At 42.5% G+C, this 16,650-nt stretch overlaps 3 protein-coding genes across 5 annotated transcripts; 1 reads left to right on the top strand and 2 right to left on the bottom strand.

Annotated features, from left to right (window-relative positions):
* On the bottom strand, positions 280-4,470 carry LOC8056512 (TSL-kinase interacting protein 1). The gene is made up of 8 exons (XM_002455010.2): positions 4,183-4,470; positions 3,126-3,302; positions 2,704-2,912; positions 2,337-2,575; positions 1,618-1,816; positions 1,165-1,539; positions 1,012-1,095; positions 280-905 (listed from the first exon to the last, which is right to left on the bottom strand). Exons 2-8 carry the CDS (start codon positions 3,235-3,237, stop codon positions 777-779), a joined length of 1,347 nt encoding a protein of 448 aa, XP_002455055.2. The 5' UTR covers positions 3,238-3,302; positions 4,183-4,470; the 3' UTR covers positions 280-776.
* Positions 4,736-7,386, top strand: LOC8078762. 2 transcript variants are annotated; one of them, XM_021456950.1, is made up of 3 exons: positions 4,736-5,035; positions 5,672-5,719; positions 6,453-7,386. In XM_021456950.1, the coding sequence occupies exons 1-3, from the start codon at positions 4,865-4,867 to the stop codon at positions 6,816-6,818; spliced, it is 585 nt and encodes a 194-aa protein (XP_021312625.1). In that variant the 5' UTR covers positions 4,736-4,864; the 3' UTR covers positions 6,819-7,386. The 2 variants fall into 2 exon arrangements, with proteins under 2 accessions (XP_021312625.1, XP_002457228.2); XM_002457183.2 differs by having other exon boundaries at positions 4,738-5,035; positions 5,672-5,752.
* LOC110433900 (protein GIGANTEA) lies at positions 7,901-16,623 on the bottom strand. Of its 2 annotated transcripts, none has more exons than XM_021456948.1 (16): positions 16,362-16,622; positions 14,846-15,076; positions 14,664-14,768; positions 14,490-14,567; positions 14,340-14,394; positions 14,120-14,262; positions 13,745-14,019; positions 13,257-13,315; positions 12,113-12,353; positions 11,891-12,041; positions 11,557-11,766; positions 9,552-11,051; positions 9,380-9,448; positions 8,928-9,146; positions 8,656-8,748; positions 7,901-8,561 (listed from the first exon to the last, which is right to left on the bottom strand). In XM_021456948.1, exons 3-16 carry the CDS (start codon positions 14,748-14,750, stop codon positions 8,253-8,255), a joined length of 3,489 nt encoding a protein of 1,162 aa, XP_021312623.1. In that variant the 5' UTR covers positions 14,751-14,768; positions 14,846-15,076; positions 16,362-16,622; the 3' UTR covers positions 7,901-8,252. The 2 variants fall into 2 exon arrangements, with proteins under 2 accessions (XP_021312623.1, XP_021312624.1); XM_021456949.1 differs by having other exon boundaries at positions 7,949-8,561; positions 14,664-14,845; positions 14,928-15,076; positions 16,362-16,623.

Here is a 16,650-nt window from a genome sequence, read left to right as displayed (position 1 = left end):
CCAAAATCTTTCAAACTTGTTTGACTCCAGATTGCTCGAGCCGAGTCATGCCCTTGCTTTCACAAGAGGAGATGGATGGCTGTTCAGACATCTCTGTCCCAAGAACTGTTCCCAATAAACCAGATCAAGTCAGACCATATGGCCCTGCTGTGGTGGCCATAAACCTGAATTTAGTCTAAAACGAATATGCAACGCTCAGCAATACTCACAAGATCTAGCAATACAATGCGATCCGAACATTTTCGTTGACAGTTTGAACTTTGAAGTATTCGGTCGTGGTGATCCTTCCAGTATTGTTTCAATGATTTTTTCCCTTTAAAAAGGGGCAACTCCCAACGATACAATGATACAGGTAGCCAACGAGGAATAATTACGACATCGACAGCAAGTAGGAATTTTAATGTGGTCAGGACAGCGACCTCTGCACAGCTGAGGTACAGCACGCAAGAGTAGATTTATCCAACAGGCCATGCCCGCCCCGCCAGACCCAGGTCGAGCTGCTAAAATGGTTGGCTCAAGTTTGAGCATGTTTTGGTTACTCCTCTTGACTAAAAAAAAAGGAGTGTAGCAAAAAGTCGCAACGCCCAACAACTCACATTACAGCAAAACAGCCATATTACCACTTGTTAATTGTTATTGCCCTCTAATACCTCAGAAGATCAATGTTCCAAAGAACAAATGTTCATGAAGCAGAAACCTGGTTAATATATACCTTCACTTAGTCCATATGACTATATTGTATAAACCCGTAGTTTTTCTTCATGGACGTATGAGCTTCAGAAAACAGAGAATTTCTGGAATGCATCCAGGCTGTCAGTGAGCAAAGAGCTTAGTCCTATACTGTCGGTTCCACTCAAGAGTCTGGGGCAAGATGCTTCAGGCTCTGGGTTGCCAGCTGACTCATGCTGAAAGAAATATCACAATATACATAAGAGTTACATCAGTAATCACAAAACCAAAGAAGTCTAAGCATCCGAAACATATCAATGTTGTTAGGGTCATAATCGGTACCATTGAGGGCTCTGCATTAATACCATCGCCCAGTACTGATGTTTGACCGTTTAGTTCCTCCATCCTACCATCAGTAGCACATTGCTGCAGAAACAAAAAGCTCATAAGCAACAATGTTTGTGACAAGACAAAATATTACAAGAGCACCTGTACCTGATCATCTGTGCCAGTTTCTGGAATTGCACACAAGACAGATGGGGTCATAGCAGCCATGCTGTTGCCAGGAACTGAACTTGATGCTTGTGAAGTTTGATTCTGGAAGGCAAATGCATGGCAAGTTTCTTCAGCTTCCCAAAGGGAAGGATTTAACACCTTTGGTTGGCTACTTGGTTGCTGACGCGCAATCAGTGAAGCAATAGCAGCATCAAATGAATCACATGTGACAGGGATCTGCTGGAGACAAGTGTTATTTTGTGAAGGCGGTTGCTTGCTGTCTTGAGAAGGCGCAGCTTCAGATAACAGTGCTCCAAAACTAATATTAGATATGGAGTCAAGCCAAGAAAGTGGTGCCACCTTGCTTGGATTATCCTATTTTGGAATCATATAGAGTATCAGCATTCAAGTACAGATAATGGTAATGAATAAACAATAGTATTTGATACTCACCACCACTTGTGAAGTATTTGTTTTATTCGCAACAGTAGGTGTCACAAAATTATTAGGAAATTCACCCGAACCAGCCAGTTTATGTTCATCGAAAACAAGATCAGGAGGCTTGCTGCCAATACTCTTGTCTGTGGGGTGTGCTGTTGCCAAGGATGGTTCACTACTTTGTTGCTTCAAATCAGAGCCAAACCAACCATACCTTCATAATAAATAAGTAATATTTAAACATCAACTTCCACAATTGATGTGCATGGGTACAAACACAAAAATGAAATACACCAGCGTTCCTTATAACTCGTCTCATAACGTCATCTAGATCCATATAAATTCCTAAAGTGCACATCTGGGTCACTAAACTTGTTAAGTATGCTATTCAAGATCCAAATCACCCTAATCAGAAAAAGCTTGCACATGTGGCACACAAATACAGCACCTAAATTGTAGTATACATGGTATCGGTGGCAGCCATGGGCACATAAATACTATAATAGAGCAGGCAGCATCTGATCTCAAGCTCCACACTTAAGTGCGACATATGTAATTACTTGCACATTAGGGTGTTTTGGACCTCAAGTACTACATTTAACAAGTGGGGACCTACATGTGCATAAGTGCATTTTAAGTATATAGGGACCTAAATACACCGTAGGACAAGTTCATGAACCACCAATGCATTTTGCTCCAAACAAAAATAACTATTTATAGAAAACAAATTGAACCTTAAACGAAATGTTGAAGGGGAGCCAACTGTAACATGCACATCAGCTGCTGTGCAAGAATCCTCAAGAGTCCATCTTGCACTGCCACATATAGTGTCCAGTCTAGTATCATTAGGGAAGAGCATGAGCTCGCCTTTTGCACACTGAGAACTGCCCCATTTTGTATTCAGATGCTGTACAATTGAGGACATCTTCTTTCGAGGAGCCAAAGTCAATTCAAGGTAAGGGTTGTGTTTTTCCTGTTAGATTGAATGAAGTAATAAGCAATGCAAATATAAGAGAGAGAACCTTCAAACAAGACTGTATATTGTGGCATGGTGCTTATATGAAGCTCTACCAAAAAAAATTGAGGTGCAGAGGTACTCACTTGCTGCATAATCTCTTGAATGGTCTCATCTATTGGGAAAAGTTGAAGTTTGATCTTTCCAGAGGGATTAGGTGGCCGAGCAGATAACATGATAGCATCACTGGATGGTGCTTGCATAAGACTGCCAGTCTTTAATGCTATCTTGCTTTCGGTATGTGATTCAAAAGGAGAGAAATCGGCTCCCTTTCTGCGCTTTGCAGCCATATTGCCTGCAAATGATGCTCTTGATAAGTTTAGAAAATTGATGATGTCCTTATGACACATTTCCACAAACTTAACAGTTTGTGCAATTGTTTCAATTCAGTTGCATCTACCAAGAAGCACTTATTCATACTTTGACTTTGGTCTGTGTTAGATTACGATTTCAGTAGATAATTGGGCATGCCAAAGAAGACAGAGAATTGATAGTGCCAACACATCACCTGATGATTTGTTGATATGTGCACTAGCTTTCAGGCTTTGAATCTTATCAGAACCAGATTTGGTATTTGCTCCTGTGCCAGATGCATTACTTTGATGCTGATGAGCTTTCATTGTTTTGCAATATCAGCAGCAGCTTCCAGTACAATCTCCCCTCTTCAAAATTCGAAACACTTCTCCTGTAGATAGCAAGTTGCGCAATCATTTATTCAATGTAGTCACTGTTCATTGAAGTTCATATTTTCTTTTATTTTAAGGGTTTGGCTTCATGGCCATGGCTCAGGAGAGGAGCCTTCTCACTGAGAGGCCAGAATATGCACTGGCTGACAATCTCAAACCAGAAAAGAGACAACTAACACATCACTGATCATACTAAAATCCAAACAATAGAAACTGATTTCTACCCCATGTTTATGATAACTACTGGGGCTAAGCTTAATTCACAAACAACAAGTGTATGAAATAAAACACGCACTTCCAACAGTACTAAAATTCCATAACACTGTTTAACACAATTTCTGATTTTTATTGTATAAAACGAAGCCGTTGATCAGAATTTATGATTTCCTATTATTCTAGCTCCTCAATGCACTGTGATATCAATCGAATGCTTCCTACAGTACTAAGATTTCCTGATCAATTTTAACACATGTTCTGAATTTTCTTGCACAAAACCACCCAATTAATCAGAACTTCAGAAGTTATGATTTCAAACAATCCAGCTCTTCTATGCACTGTGATATCAACGGAAGACAATCTCCAAGAGTATTTTTCCCAGCGATTTTTCACTTCTACGCTAAGAAATTATTTCATTTCTGAATCAAGAGAAACAAACAAAGGGGTGAATGAAGTTAACGGGAAATTTTGGTTCCTTCCCCAATCCAAAGCAGTATGCACAATACGTGAGCCGAACCCTAAACCTAAGTATCCTGACTCCGTGATCCTCGAATTCTACTCAACAATCCAGCGGTTCAGAATCCCGAAACGCCCCGGATCAAGCAAGTCCCAAACCGCATCAACCCGGAACCCTAAGTTTCGAGGGGGACAGACGAGGCATACCTGACCCTAGATCTCGCCGATCCTGAGCCGCCCCTGAAGCAACGAAACCCTAGCTCCGCCCGACGAGACACGGCCGGAGCGTCGGCCTCGTCCGCCACAGAGCAAGACGCAGAGGGCGGAGGGGAACCGAAGAGGAGCGCCGACGCAGGACCCTTTAGCGCCGGAGCGAGCACGCTGGCGGCCGCTTCAGCGAGCCCGCCGGCGCGAGCGCGCGGATGGAGCGGGGGCAGGGCGCGACAGAGGGAGGGAGGAGAGGTGGAAATTTTCAGAGATTTTGAAGTGAAAACACGAGTGGCCTCGCTTGCCGCCTCCACTCGTCTTATCACGAAGCGCCAAATTTTCTCCAGTGTCGTATGCATTCGGATACGTAGAAACGTACGCGTAGACACGTGCTGGGCCGGGACTCTCTACGGAGGGAGTAGGCCTGTGTGTAAGGGCCCATCAAACGAACCCAGTGGCCTATTGGGCCGGCCCTGCGGTGGAAGCCAGTGGCGCGTGATGCCTCCGCCGGCGCGGTGTACCAGCACCCGGTCCACGGAGCTGGCGTAGACCAGCGCCACACGCGACACCACACCATTCGCCAGTCGCCACGCGAACGCGATTGCTCCACCGCCTCCTCGCCGTTCCCGACTCGCTTCTCCCGGACTCAGCGGGGTGAGGGGACGGGGGAGGCCCTTGTGAGATGGCGGCGCACGCGGCGAAGAAGCGGAGGCCGGAGGAGGAGGAGGAGGCGGCGGCGGCGGAGGAGGTGCACCTGGCGTTCCGGGGCGCCGCGAACGCGCTGTCCCAGGTGTACGCGCATGCCGTCGCGCACCAGAAGGCGTCGTTCGTCGCGGGCGAGCGCCGGGCCATGGTGTGTTCCCTTCCCTCTGACTGTTCGTTTCTTCCAGCGTTTCCCGTTTCCCCCTCCGATCGGCGGCCCGCGTCGCGCGGACGCTGCGATCTTGGCGCGAGTTCTTGGCGGTCGGGGTGGTGTCTGATTGCATATTACGCGGAGCTTAGGGGGAGATGAGATCTTGCTTCGGTTTTCCCGGGGTTGATAGTGTCATATAGGATGGGGAAATTTGTTGCTTTTGCTGACTTCTTGCGGAGAATTTAGTATGGGATAGTAGAATTTGGGCGGAACGTGCCACCGCGCCTGTTTGTCAAGTTTACAACTTTACATGCTGCAGCTGGTTACTCCGAAAGGAAGATGGTGCAGCGATCTCTGCACAATAAAGAGGCAATTTGGGTGCCGAAGTAGGTTTCAATCTTTGGATGCCGTGTGCAGAGTCGGGGAAACGTAAACGTGAACACAAGCTAATCAAGACTTGCGGGCTGGTTGTCCTTGAACAATAAAGGGGCTGGGGCCTTGTAGGTGTTCTCCAAATGCCTGTCTGAATTCTGAAACCTAAATTGACACAAACTAGCATAATTGTTGGGACTTGTCTAATAGTACTGCTCTTGAACGTCTCGTTGACTAATCATCCTCTTCATGGAGCTTTGACAGGAAAATGTACATCAATGGCTGTCCAGTCAGCTTGAAGAAGCTTCAGAGGTGCCTGTTGCTGCTATGCTTGCATACTTGCAGGTTATGTTAACATCTTGTCTCCGCCAATTTTCCTAACAGTTATGAAACCTTATCGATAAACTAAGATGATGCCATATGTCTTATGCAAGGACCACAGACAAATCTATTACTAAGTGTTGAGAGATTTGCATGTTGTCACAGCTTTTCACTTTAGGTTTTTGACCTAATGATAGGAGTTTAATAGTTGGACCTGCTAGAACTAAGATATGTGCATTGCATAAGATGTACTGTTAACAAATGTAATCCATGAATCTAATAAGCCTGAGAGAACATAATGTTACAATAAATGTGTTGGTCCGCATATGTGATTCTAACACAATTTTCTATGATACTATGGGTTGGAGTTTATTGTGCCTTGTTAAGCTCCAAAGTACTACTGAGAGTAAACTATGAAACTATTGTAAAATGATAGCTAGTGCCTTGTTATGCTCCAAAGTGCTACTGGGAGTAAACTATGAAACTGTTGTAAAATGATAGCTACGCTACACGTAAGCTCGATGCTGTCTAATTGAGACTCGTATATCAGTACATACACCATTGTCAAGTGAAATGTTAAAGCTGTTGACTGTTTCCATTGCAACCTCTTGGCCTTGAGACCTCATTTGGAGACAAAATTGTTGCCTTTTTAGTGTAGTTGCTGCTACTGCTTCTGCAGTATTCATATGTCCCAAGTCCTTGATGGTTTCTCTTCTGTACGCAGAATGAGATTGAGCACCGCAGAGGGGATCCTGTAGCATCTCCGCAGCATCCAAGTCAACAGCAAACACATAACATCCCTCCTGCAAATGTTCAATGCAATCCCTTCTCGTTTGGGAACATAGCTGCTGCGCTTGACTCCCGGATGGATGAAACAGACCAGACAAGCAATTCTGGCGTGCCAAATTCTCTTCCCGACCCTTTACGGCAAAATTTCCACTCAAATCATTTGATCCAGGCTTCAGGGTATGGTTCCAACAACTCATGTCCCAACAGAAATGCACCTCGGAACAACCAGTCGCCACAAAATCAGGACTCTGTGAATTGCAATTTAACTGCTTCCATGGATATGCATTGTGATGGTCCTTGAACGTGAGAACCATATGAAAATTTGGAAGCAATTTGTCTTGGTTTGTTCAAGGCATCTGGATCTGATCTTCACTGGCTGAAACCTCAAAAATCTCAATATTTGTTGACCCAGAACGAGAAGCCCATCGGTTAGAGATGGTGTGTTTGCCACCAGCTATGTCTCCGTGTATTGGATTGTTGACGTTATCTGCCCTTACTGACAGAATGTACATGTCACACAGAGACCCTCTTGGTAGGCAAATATGTTGATTGCACAGGTTGGAACTTGAAAGCAGTATAATGGTTGGTTACTGCCGCCTTCGGCATCAGTCTTTTCCTTATGTAGCAACTAGCAAGTGCAAAGCCATGCTCAGCACTTTGTGGTGGTGGTTTCTTCTGAACGAATTTGCTTGCTGCATTATGTGTAAAAGCTGCATTTGCAGTAGCATTGTTTCATTATTTTTTTCCTACTCCATAAATGTGATCATGAATTCTTGTAACATCTCTTTTCATCCAAACATGTATTTTTACTAATATTTAACCTAGAACTAGAAACTGGAATGAGCATTCTCGAGGACTCGAATACAGCAGACTCATGGTTGCTCATTTCTTATCACAGCAGATTGTCAAGTCAAACCTTTCAGAATTATTATCTGACAACTTTGACAGGCCAAGGTAATTTTGTGATACACGAAGATCACGTTTCTGAATATATAAGAACAGCAAAGACTAAACCCCAATGTCGGACATCATCTGGCATTGGACCTAAGGTGTACAAAACATGATCATTTAGCATTGGTCTAAAGACGTTCATGTGATCTTAATCTTTTTACAAGGAATATATGAATGCCACAATCGCTAACTGTCTTTTAGCTGTGGTTGTGGGAATTTAACGGATGATCCGTCTTTTAACTGTGGATGGTCACTCGGTCCCAAAATAAGTGACACTTCATCTATAAATCTGGACAATATATGTAGCTAAAGTGCCACTTATTTTAGGAATAGGACGGAGTGTACCGGCACTCGCAGATCCAATAAGGCGTGTCCTCGTTTTGTGGTTCATCTTCACCGTTTATATAGAGCAAGTATAAACAGGAAAAAATATGTTTTACTTCAGTAAATATATTAAACAAGTATAAAAAGGAAAAGATATGTTTTGCTTCTTCAGTAACCATATTAAACGAAGTTACAAGTATACAAGTTACGTACAACTCAAGCAGTTAAATAAGCTTGTACAACATCTGACGTCAGGTTGAAATGAAATCGCACAATGGGAGCAAGTCCCGTATATGCTTTGGAAACCCCATCTAATATCAGCTTAATCACATATCGTGTGAACAAACCGGCGAGTCGTCCTTGATCGAGAGATTAGCGTCCTACTCGCCGGCCCTGCATGCAGCTGCTGCCAGCACTGGCCGTCAAGTGGCCTCCGATGTCAGATCCGGGACTGGCCTTGTCAGCAGGGGAGAGGGCAGCCGAGCTCCTTCGCCGCCGCACTGAGGAAGGCGAGCGTCAGCCCGGTGGCACGGCGGCTGTGGGCTTCCCATTCTATGCACCTCTCAACGTCAGCTTGCCAGTTGATGATGCCTGCGGCCAGGCACCGGTAGGACGGGTTCTGGATGCCATTCCGCTGCTGTTCCCCTTGGATGATCTTGCTGGGGTTCATGGATCCGTTGTTCAGGATGTCACGGAGGACGGACATGCTGAGCGCACGGACGTGTGCACTTGGGTGAGAAAGGCAGCGGATGGTGGTTGATAGACGGCACTGCAAATCATATTCAGTTAACCTGCTGAGTTATGAAGGAGGCATGGTTTGGCATTTTAATGAATGAGAACGAGGGTAGATAAAGATGGCATGCCTTTAGCAGATTACAAAGGCCATCAGCAACCGATAAACCTGAATCTCCCCATTCAATAATAAGATGCACTGCTCGAGCAGTTACTTCGAGAAGCTGCATGTATCCACCAGACAAAGCGACAGTCAGCAGGCATATATATCATGCGAGTTTGTAGTGCATGGAAATGATAGTTGGTCATGTTTAATGACAGCAGAACATAATGGAACAGAACAGACGATTTTTGTTAAAGGTATTCTCGTGTTACGAAATCTGATGAGCGAAAGAAATGTCACCTCAAGTTGTGGCAAAGTACAAGCTTCCCCATCAACAAGCATTCCATCAGTAGCACGAAGTAGAAGGTCAGAGGCACTAGCAAGTATCACCAAAGCTTCAGGGCTGTCATGGTTCCTCATAAGCTCAGCTATAAGCTTCACTATACGTTGGTTGACTCTCCACATCTTCTGACCTTGTTCATCGTCTCTAGCAATCCAAGGCTGCAAGTCCTTATCGGCCTGCGAAAAAAATAAGCGTCAAGAAAGATGACTAGGAAGCGGGTGCATATTCACGTTGGCATTGTAGTTAAAATTTGTTTTGAAATAGAATTGTCAGAAACCAAAAAAAATAAGAATGGCTGTTTTCAAATAAATTAATCAGAAAAGGAAAATGAATTTGTTTGAAGTAAAACAAACAAAATTTAAACCAAAATTAGTTTTGACCAAACATGCGAATATAGCAATATCGTGACCTGGAGAACGATGGCAGTTGAGGCCTTGGTTGGTGAGGCTGAAACGACATCACAAAGTGCATCCACAACCTACACATGAGAAACAAGGATTGTCATTTAGCCATCAGAATGTTAACAACAATATTAATGACTTCATACTGCCACACAGGCTTATAAGAACACATAAATATACCTTCCTCCATCCTTGGTGAGCTGATGTACTTTCTGCAGACATCTGCATTTCGGGAGAAGCTATGAGCTTCTGCCAGAGCAATGAGACAACAGAGAAGCACAGCTCTTGTTTCTCAGATAATACAGATCTTAAGAGAGTTTGTGAACCTCGGTACCCCCCATTCCGATCCATGGTAAGGAAGTTTGCCAAATCAGATGCTTCCACCTGTAAGCTTGCAATGGATTTCCCAGATGTACTTGCAACATCGCCATTCAGTAGAACCTCTTCTGCACATTTCAAGAGTGGTCTTGAGAAACCATTTTTCTTATGTGATGTTGAACCATTCTTGTTTTCCAACTTGACACTATCCGATGAGCTGGTATTGTTTTCCTCACAGCGATGTTGATTATCCTTCTTTACTGGTGTAAGGGTCAGGTGAGCTTCAAGAGGCTCGGCTTTGTTCACAATGGAGGACACTGTTTTACCATGTAAGTCAATCAAATGGTAGAGGGATGATGCCCTGGTAGAAATCTCAGCATCCCGCTTACATCTCATCATTGCAGAGAGTGAAGTAAGGCACGGCCTAGACCGACGAAACAACTCAGAAACATGAGCGGCAACCATAGCTGCTGCAACTATTTCATTTGAGCTATAGCTCCATGAGGTACCAACTGATGATGGCTTCAGGGAGAAAAGGGCTTCCAAGATGCCAAGAATTCTGCGAGTATGAAGAATTGCTGAGCTGATGCTACTGCGTGGCTCATTATTGATCCCATTGTTTTTTCCAGGTATGATAATCTTCAGGGAATCCTTTAGATTTGAATGCGATCCATTCTTAGAAATGCAAGGGAACAGGTCGAGCTCACAAGATAAGGCAACAACTGCAGCTAGAACATATGAATCAAACGTAGCAACAGGGCCTTGTCTCTTCTTACATCTGCTTCTTCCATTTGTTAATCTTGAATGCTCAGTGGCTTCCTCGTGGGAATGGTTATCACTACCAGTTGGTCTTTTGCTGCCCCCTGGCAAAGCTTGATGGCTGACACAAACGGTTAACACCACAAATAGCAATCGGGAGGCAAGGTCCATTGAGGCACAAGATTCAACAAAGAGTGAATGTATCATTGTGTGAAGTTCAGCAACAGCAAGGTTCTTAGATTGACTTCTTGGCTTTCTAGATTGCTCTGATGTTTCAGAAGGAAAAGCTCTCCTAAGTATAGCTTCAACTGTTGCCACAAATATCCTCATCAGGCATGCTTCAGATGGACTTCCACGAGGTAGATACTCGAATACTTTTAATAATGGTAAGTACAGGCTCCATGACAGTGTAGGTGGCTGAAGCGGAGCAGCTACAACAATTTCAGGTAAATCAACTGCTGATGAACTTAGCGGTAGCAAACCATAGGCAGCTTCCCAGATGGTACATATTCTCCACTCAACATCAGGGCCATGAGCACACAACAAAGAAGCAATGCCTTGTGCAGTGGCATCGATAGTGGCCTCAGATGCAGGAACTTCCAACTTCCAGTAGTTAAAGGTGCAGACAGAAAAATGAACAATGCAAACAGTCAGCAATAAATCAAGGGGAAGCTAATTTCCTACTTTGGGTTGTTATAATTATAACATCAAAGTAGCTGAATATTGTAAAAGATTATATCAAAGAATATATGGTTCAAAGAACATCGTAGATCATAAAATAAATAAATAAATAAATAAGGAACTAAGGTACCATACTATATCAGCACGTATAAATGTGAAAATTCTTTATCCAATACACATACAGATTAAGTGTAGACATTGTATCAATTCACTGCAATGTTTTGGCTGATCAAATACCCTAAATAGTCATATTAAGGTGTCTTCTGCCCTGAACTTAGTTTGACAGTGATAAAACTGGCTAAAAATGTTGTGTAGAGAAAAGTTTAGCTGTGCTTTCACTAGACAACAGTTAGTGTCTGAATTGTCATCATATCCATAGCTTCTTTAGAAAGCTTTTAAATTGATTTTGAGAAAAATTGTTGCATACCTGCTTCTTATATGATGATACATAGCCACCCAGTGGTTCATGGTGTACTTCAACTCCTTCGGCATGTCTCAGTGGTGGAAAAAGCAGCGTTGGTTGGGAAAGTATTCGGAAAAGCAAAGCAGCTGCTGTATCAGCAGCAATACCAGCTCTCATTGACATTGCAGTTCCAATCGCACGCAAGAAATGCAGATGCATCCAGTTCTTTGGAAGCTACATAAAAATAAAGTATCACAGTTAATGAAAAATTACACAAAAATATGTGGTTGGACAATTTTGTATCATAGGCAACTTGATAATTTTGCACTCGAAGGATAATATGTGAAGTATGTCATACCCGCATGCCAGAAGCATAATCTTCGGCTGCTCTAAGTAGCTCAACTAGCTGTACTGCTGCATCAAGTGCGTCCGGAGCCCATGATGGTGGTGCTTCGAGAAGACCAAAAAGCAACCTTTGTGTAGCACTTGGTGTAGCAATTGCATAGTATCTGAAAAGAAAATAACCCATTAAAAATATTATCTGGAAGTGGATTAAGCATCGCAGTGAACTGGAGCTTACCTATGGAACAAGCGAGCATATGGTTCAAGAGGGGGCAGGCCAGCCACCAAATGCTCGTCCAAGGGTGTTGTTGGTGGAGGTAGCAGAAGTGCAGGAACAGCTGCTGCTGTTAAATTTGCTGTCTCATAACGAGCTACCTCCTCATCACAGACACTTAATATAACTCCAGCTCCATTAGCAACAGCCCATCTAGGGGTGGAAGGCATAAGCTGTGGGTGCTTCCCAGATCCTCGGCTGCAAGCTAAATCACCCAGGGATATGTTACAATTTTTTTCCATACACAACAAACATTATCAAGTACTACCTACATCCCACAATATAGATACTTCTGGGTTTGTCCTAAGTAAGACTATTTTAACTTGGACCACGTTTATAGAAAAAATAATTAAAATATTGAACACCAAATAACTGCATGGTGAAAATCATTTCATGATTGGTCTAATGATACTAATTGGTGTCCTAGATATCAATATTTTCTCCTATAAATTTGGTCAAAACTAACACAGTTTGACTTAGGACAAACCTAGAGGTAGCTATTAAGGGATGAAGGATTATATGAGAAAACAGTCCTCCAAACTCCAGGCTCAAGAGTAGGGAGAGAATGCATACATAAGAAAGCCCCCTGGCCCACACACACCACCACCAAAAATAAAGAAAAGAAAAAAAACTGTCCACATTCCACCCATTAATAGATGTAGATCTCAATATATTATTATAGTTTATCCCTGTGGGATTTTAAAATAGAACAGTTCCACTGCAGAAATTGAGAATCCAAATTTCTAGCTACATGCTCCATCCGTCCCTTATTAACTGTCGTTCTCGCTTCTCAAGAAGTCAAACATACTCAATTTTGACCAAATATATACAATAAAATATTAATATTTATAATACATAACTAGTATCATTAGATATATCATTGAATCTATTTTCATAATAAATTTATTTTGAGATACAAACGTTGCTAATATTTTCTATAAATGTAGTCAAACTTAAGAAAGTTTGACCAACAAGCTTCCCATGGCGACAGTTAATAAGGGACAGTATGATATCTCTACATATAAGAAAATGAGATATTTTTTGTTACTGTAATGCTGCAAATCTATAATATCAAGATAAAATATTTGGTGGTTGATTTTATACCGACCAGTAGTTGGAGGCTTCAATTCTCCACCAGCAGCATATTTTCCCATTACACCCCCACACCTGATAAATGTGAAATAAAAACAAAGTGCTTAGCCTCTGTTACAAAGTACAAGTGTATTCAAGCAAACAATTAACTTTGAGCAGCAAATTAATATATTCCAACAAGCTGAAAAGCATCTCACAGCAGAGGACAAACAATTCCATTTGTGCATCTGCATCACATCACAGTAACTAGTTATTTCTGAACTATATGTCCTCATACTATTCCTAGCGGCATGCTTGAAATCAGTAAATTGCAGACATGGTTGCGGTATAGACTGGATAATGAATTCCTTCCCTTCTGTATTATCATGGATTCATGGCTAGCTGTTTGTTGAATTCCTTGTATACATTGTTTATGATATACTCATTGTTGATAAAAATACATAATCTGGAGTTTTAAGGAAATTCAATAAACAGAAAAGGTCAAATACAAATAATATTACTCACCATCGAAAATAGTCGCTTCGAATGCCCAAAGGTGCAGCTAGCAATATGTCAGTGATCCACGGGGTTAGTGGCCTCAATGGTTTCCGGTCAGATTCATTTCCTGGAGAATTATTAGATTTCTTATCGGTCGAATCACTAGATGTTGCCTGATCAGATGTGCTGCTACATTCAGCTTCACTATGTTGGCGCTCAACTTTGAATATTGGCCTATTATAGTGAGTTAAGACTCTAAGAATTTCTCCACAGGCCAAGGCCCACTGCTCTGAGTACTCTTGCTGCGGCAAAAATTATTAATGAGAAACAGTATAGAATAGTGAAACTCAAAGTCAACACAAAGAGAACAACTGAAACTAACCAAGATAGTAATGGCCTCACCTCAGAAGTATGGCTAAATAAAGAGATGAAGGAGCTGAATGGGGGACCATGCCTATCATAGCACAGCGTCCCATCTATGATGCGTGAAAGAATTGGATGTACAACAGCATGACCATGCTCCGGATGATGAAGAACAAAAGTTGCTGTAAAATGCAAGTAAAAGCAATGTCAGATTCTTTCTTGAATTTCCTGACAATTGTCCATAAGAAGTTTGTATTACCCAATACTTCATCTACCAAGCGACTTTCTTTTGATGGATAGGAACTTTGAATGAGCTGCACAGAAGCAAAAAGAAAGGGTAAATAAGGTAAACACATCTGGCATACATTTTGCCACAACAAATACTAAACTGTAGTAGGAGATGAGGTACCTGAGCTACATCTTCAGGGAATTGCTCGCTGTCAGCTGTAAACTGGCCAAAGTACTCAACATAGGCCAAAATTTGTGCCTTCAAACAAAAAATGACCAAAGGTGTTTGTGATCTACATCAATTATCATGAAAATTATAGCATAGACAACAAAACTCAAGAAGCAAGAAAGATACCTGCTTCTGCTCCACATCCTGGGGTGGAGGCCAGTACAATGATGTGAACTGGAGACCATCAATCCACTTCACATTTGAATCTGACATGCTTGGTAGCTCAAGAGCCTGCCCAAGAAACTAGAAAGGCTCTCAAAGGGAAAGAAATAAATTACACACGTTGATCCAATAACCAACAAGGGCACCTGTAATCAACACCGTGTTGAAGTTGCCAGTCAGTTCATCCATCTATGCCACCAAAGTCCTACTCTTAGTAATGCTACTTGCCTCGAAACCAAGAAACTTTCAGTAAGACACAAGTTCTCCTAAGTGTACTGTTAACTTCTTCGATCAACCCCCACAGAGGGGGGGCCTGCATCCCCCAACGTGAACAAGTATCATATCAACCAATCCCAAACATAGTTGCTTAAAAACCTCTGCATTAGAAATATATAACAAAAAATAATAGGGGTAAATGAATAATATTGAGAATTAATATTTAAGAATGAAGCAACTAAACAACAAATATAGGAACTAACAAAAGAAATGAGATGAAGCTAAAACAAAAAAATATGTATAATCTGCTGATAGATCCTTTAAATTTTTTAAGATACAATAAATGCATGATCAAACAAAACTATTACTAAAATAGGGGATGAGAAAATTTCACTTATCTTTTTAAGGCAGTAATTTTCATTTAACAACAAATATAGGCAGTACTTATCTGAAATTTCAGCGCCACAATCCAAAATGGACACTTAAACTACATTTCTGGATCACATAAATGAAGAATCAATTTGGTAAAAGCATTTTAAAATATTCAAGATGATGGGTTTTTTTTCGAAACCATCCGCAAGGGGAAGACGATTTGGGAATCAACTATTTACCCTTTATTAGGAAGTTCTTACAGGTGCCTACATCTAAAAAGCCGTCCATTAAGGTTCAGCAATTTCGAGGACTCAACTTATCACCTAATTTCCTGTACTGACAAACAATTCGTAGGAATAGGATGACTGATATGGAAGTTCAAGGTAACATCCTTCTATTTTGGATAAATAATCTTGTATGCTCAACTTGCATATTCCTAGTACAGGTTGAGGTCAGTAATTGTCTGGTATAGTTCATCGTCAAAAAATACAATCAAACAAACAGGGTAACCAAAGCAGACGTGTTAAATAAAGGATTAACAACAGAAACCTTTACTGGGTACAGTTCCAAAAGATTATCCACGCCCTTATAACTTCACAACCGTAATTACAGATTCTCCACTGTTTTTTTTTAATAATTCTACACAATGATATGACACCGTAAATAGCGAGGCCAAGCTCAAATCCACACTATTTGCAATCAACGAGCTAAGGATCTAGTAGCCGAAACAAAAACCTACAGAAATTCATAGTCAAGTGCATCCGCCACGCATCGATCCGTCGAGGATAGCCAAAACAAAATATGGTAACTACAATCAATCAGCTCAACCTCGCCGCCAAAATTTAAACTCTTCGTCGTCCAATCCTCCGCGTCTCTAGTAAATCTATCACCAGAACCCCCGATAAAACCACCTGCTCCTAAAAATATCTACAAATCCATCCGACCAGCTGGCACAGTAGCCGCGAACGGATATCCGTAAATCAACGGGCAAAACCGCAGTAAATACTAAATACAGCGCCGGAAACACGAAACCCGCGCAGAAAAAAATCCGGGAAAAAAAATCAGGAGCATTACCTCGACGGGGGGCGCTCTAATCTGAGGCACTCCGCGGGCAGCCGGCGGCGTCCGTGCGCAGATTTCGCGGCGGGGCGGCGGGTGAGGCGGAGGGGAAGAGAGAGAGATGGCGAGGAGCGAGGAGAGGCGAGAAAAAGATTTTTTCGCGATGCGGGGGGTGGTGGTGGTGCGGCCGCGTTATTTCACCCGCGCGCCACAAGTGGAGGCCCACGCGGGTCGCTGCAGTCACCGACAGGTGGACGCGAGGTACGTGCAGGCCCACGCGTCGGCGGGTGGGTGCCGCTGCGGG

Source organism: Sorghum bicolor, chromosome 3 (genome assembly GCF_000003195.3).
Source record: "Sorghum bicolor cultivar BTx623 chromosome 3, Sorghum_bicolor_NCBIv3, whole genome shotgun sequence".
Taxonomy (NCBI): Eukaryota; Viridiplantae; Streptophyta; class Magnoliopsida; order Poales; family Poaceae; genus Sorghum; species Sorghum bicolor.
This window is presented reverse-complemented; position numbering and strand designations above follow the sequence as displayed.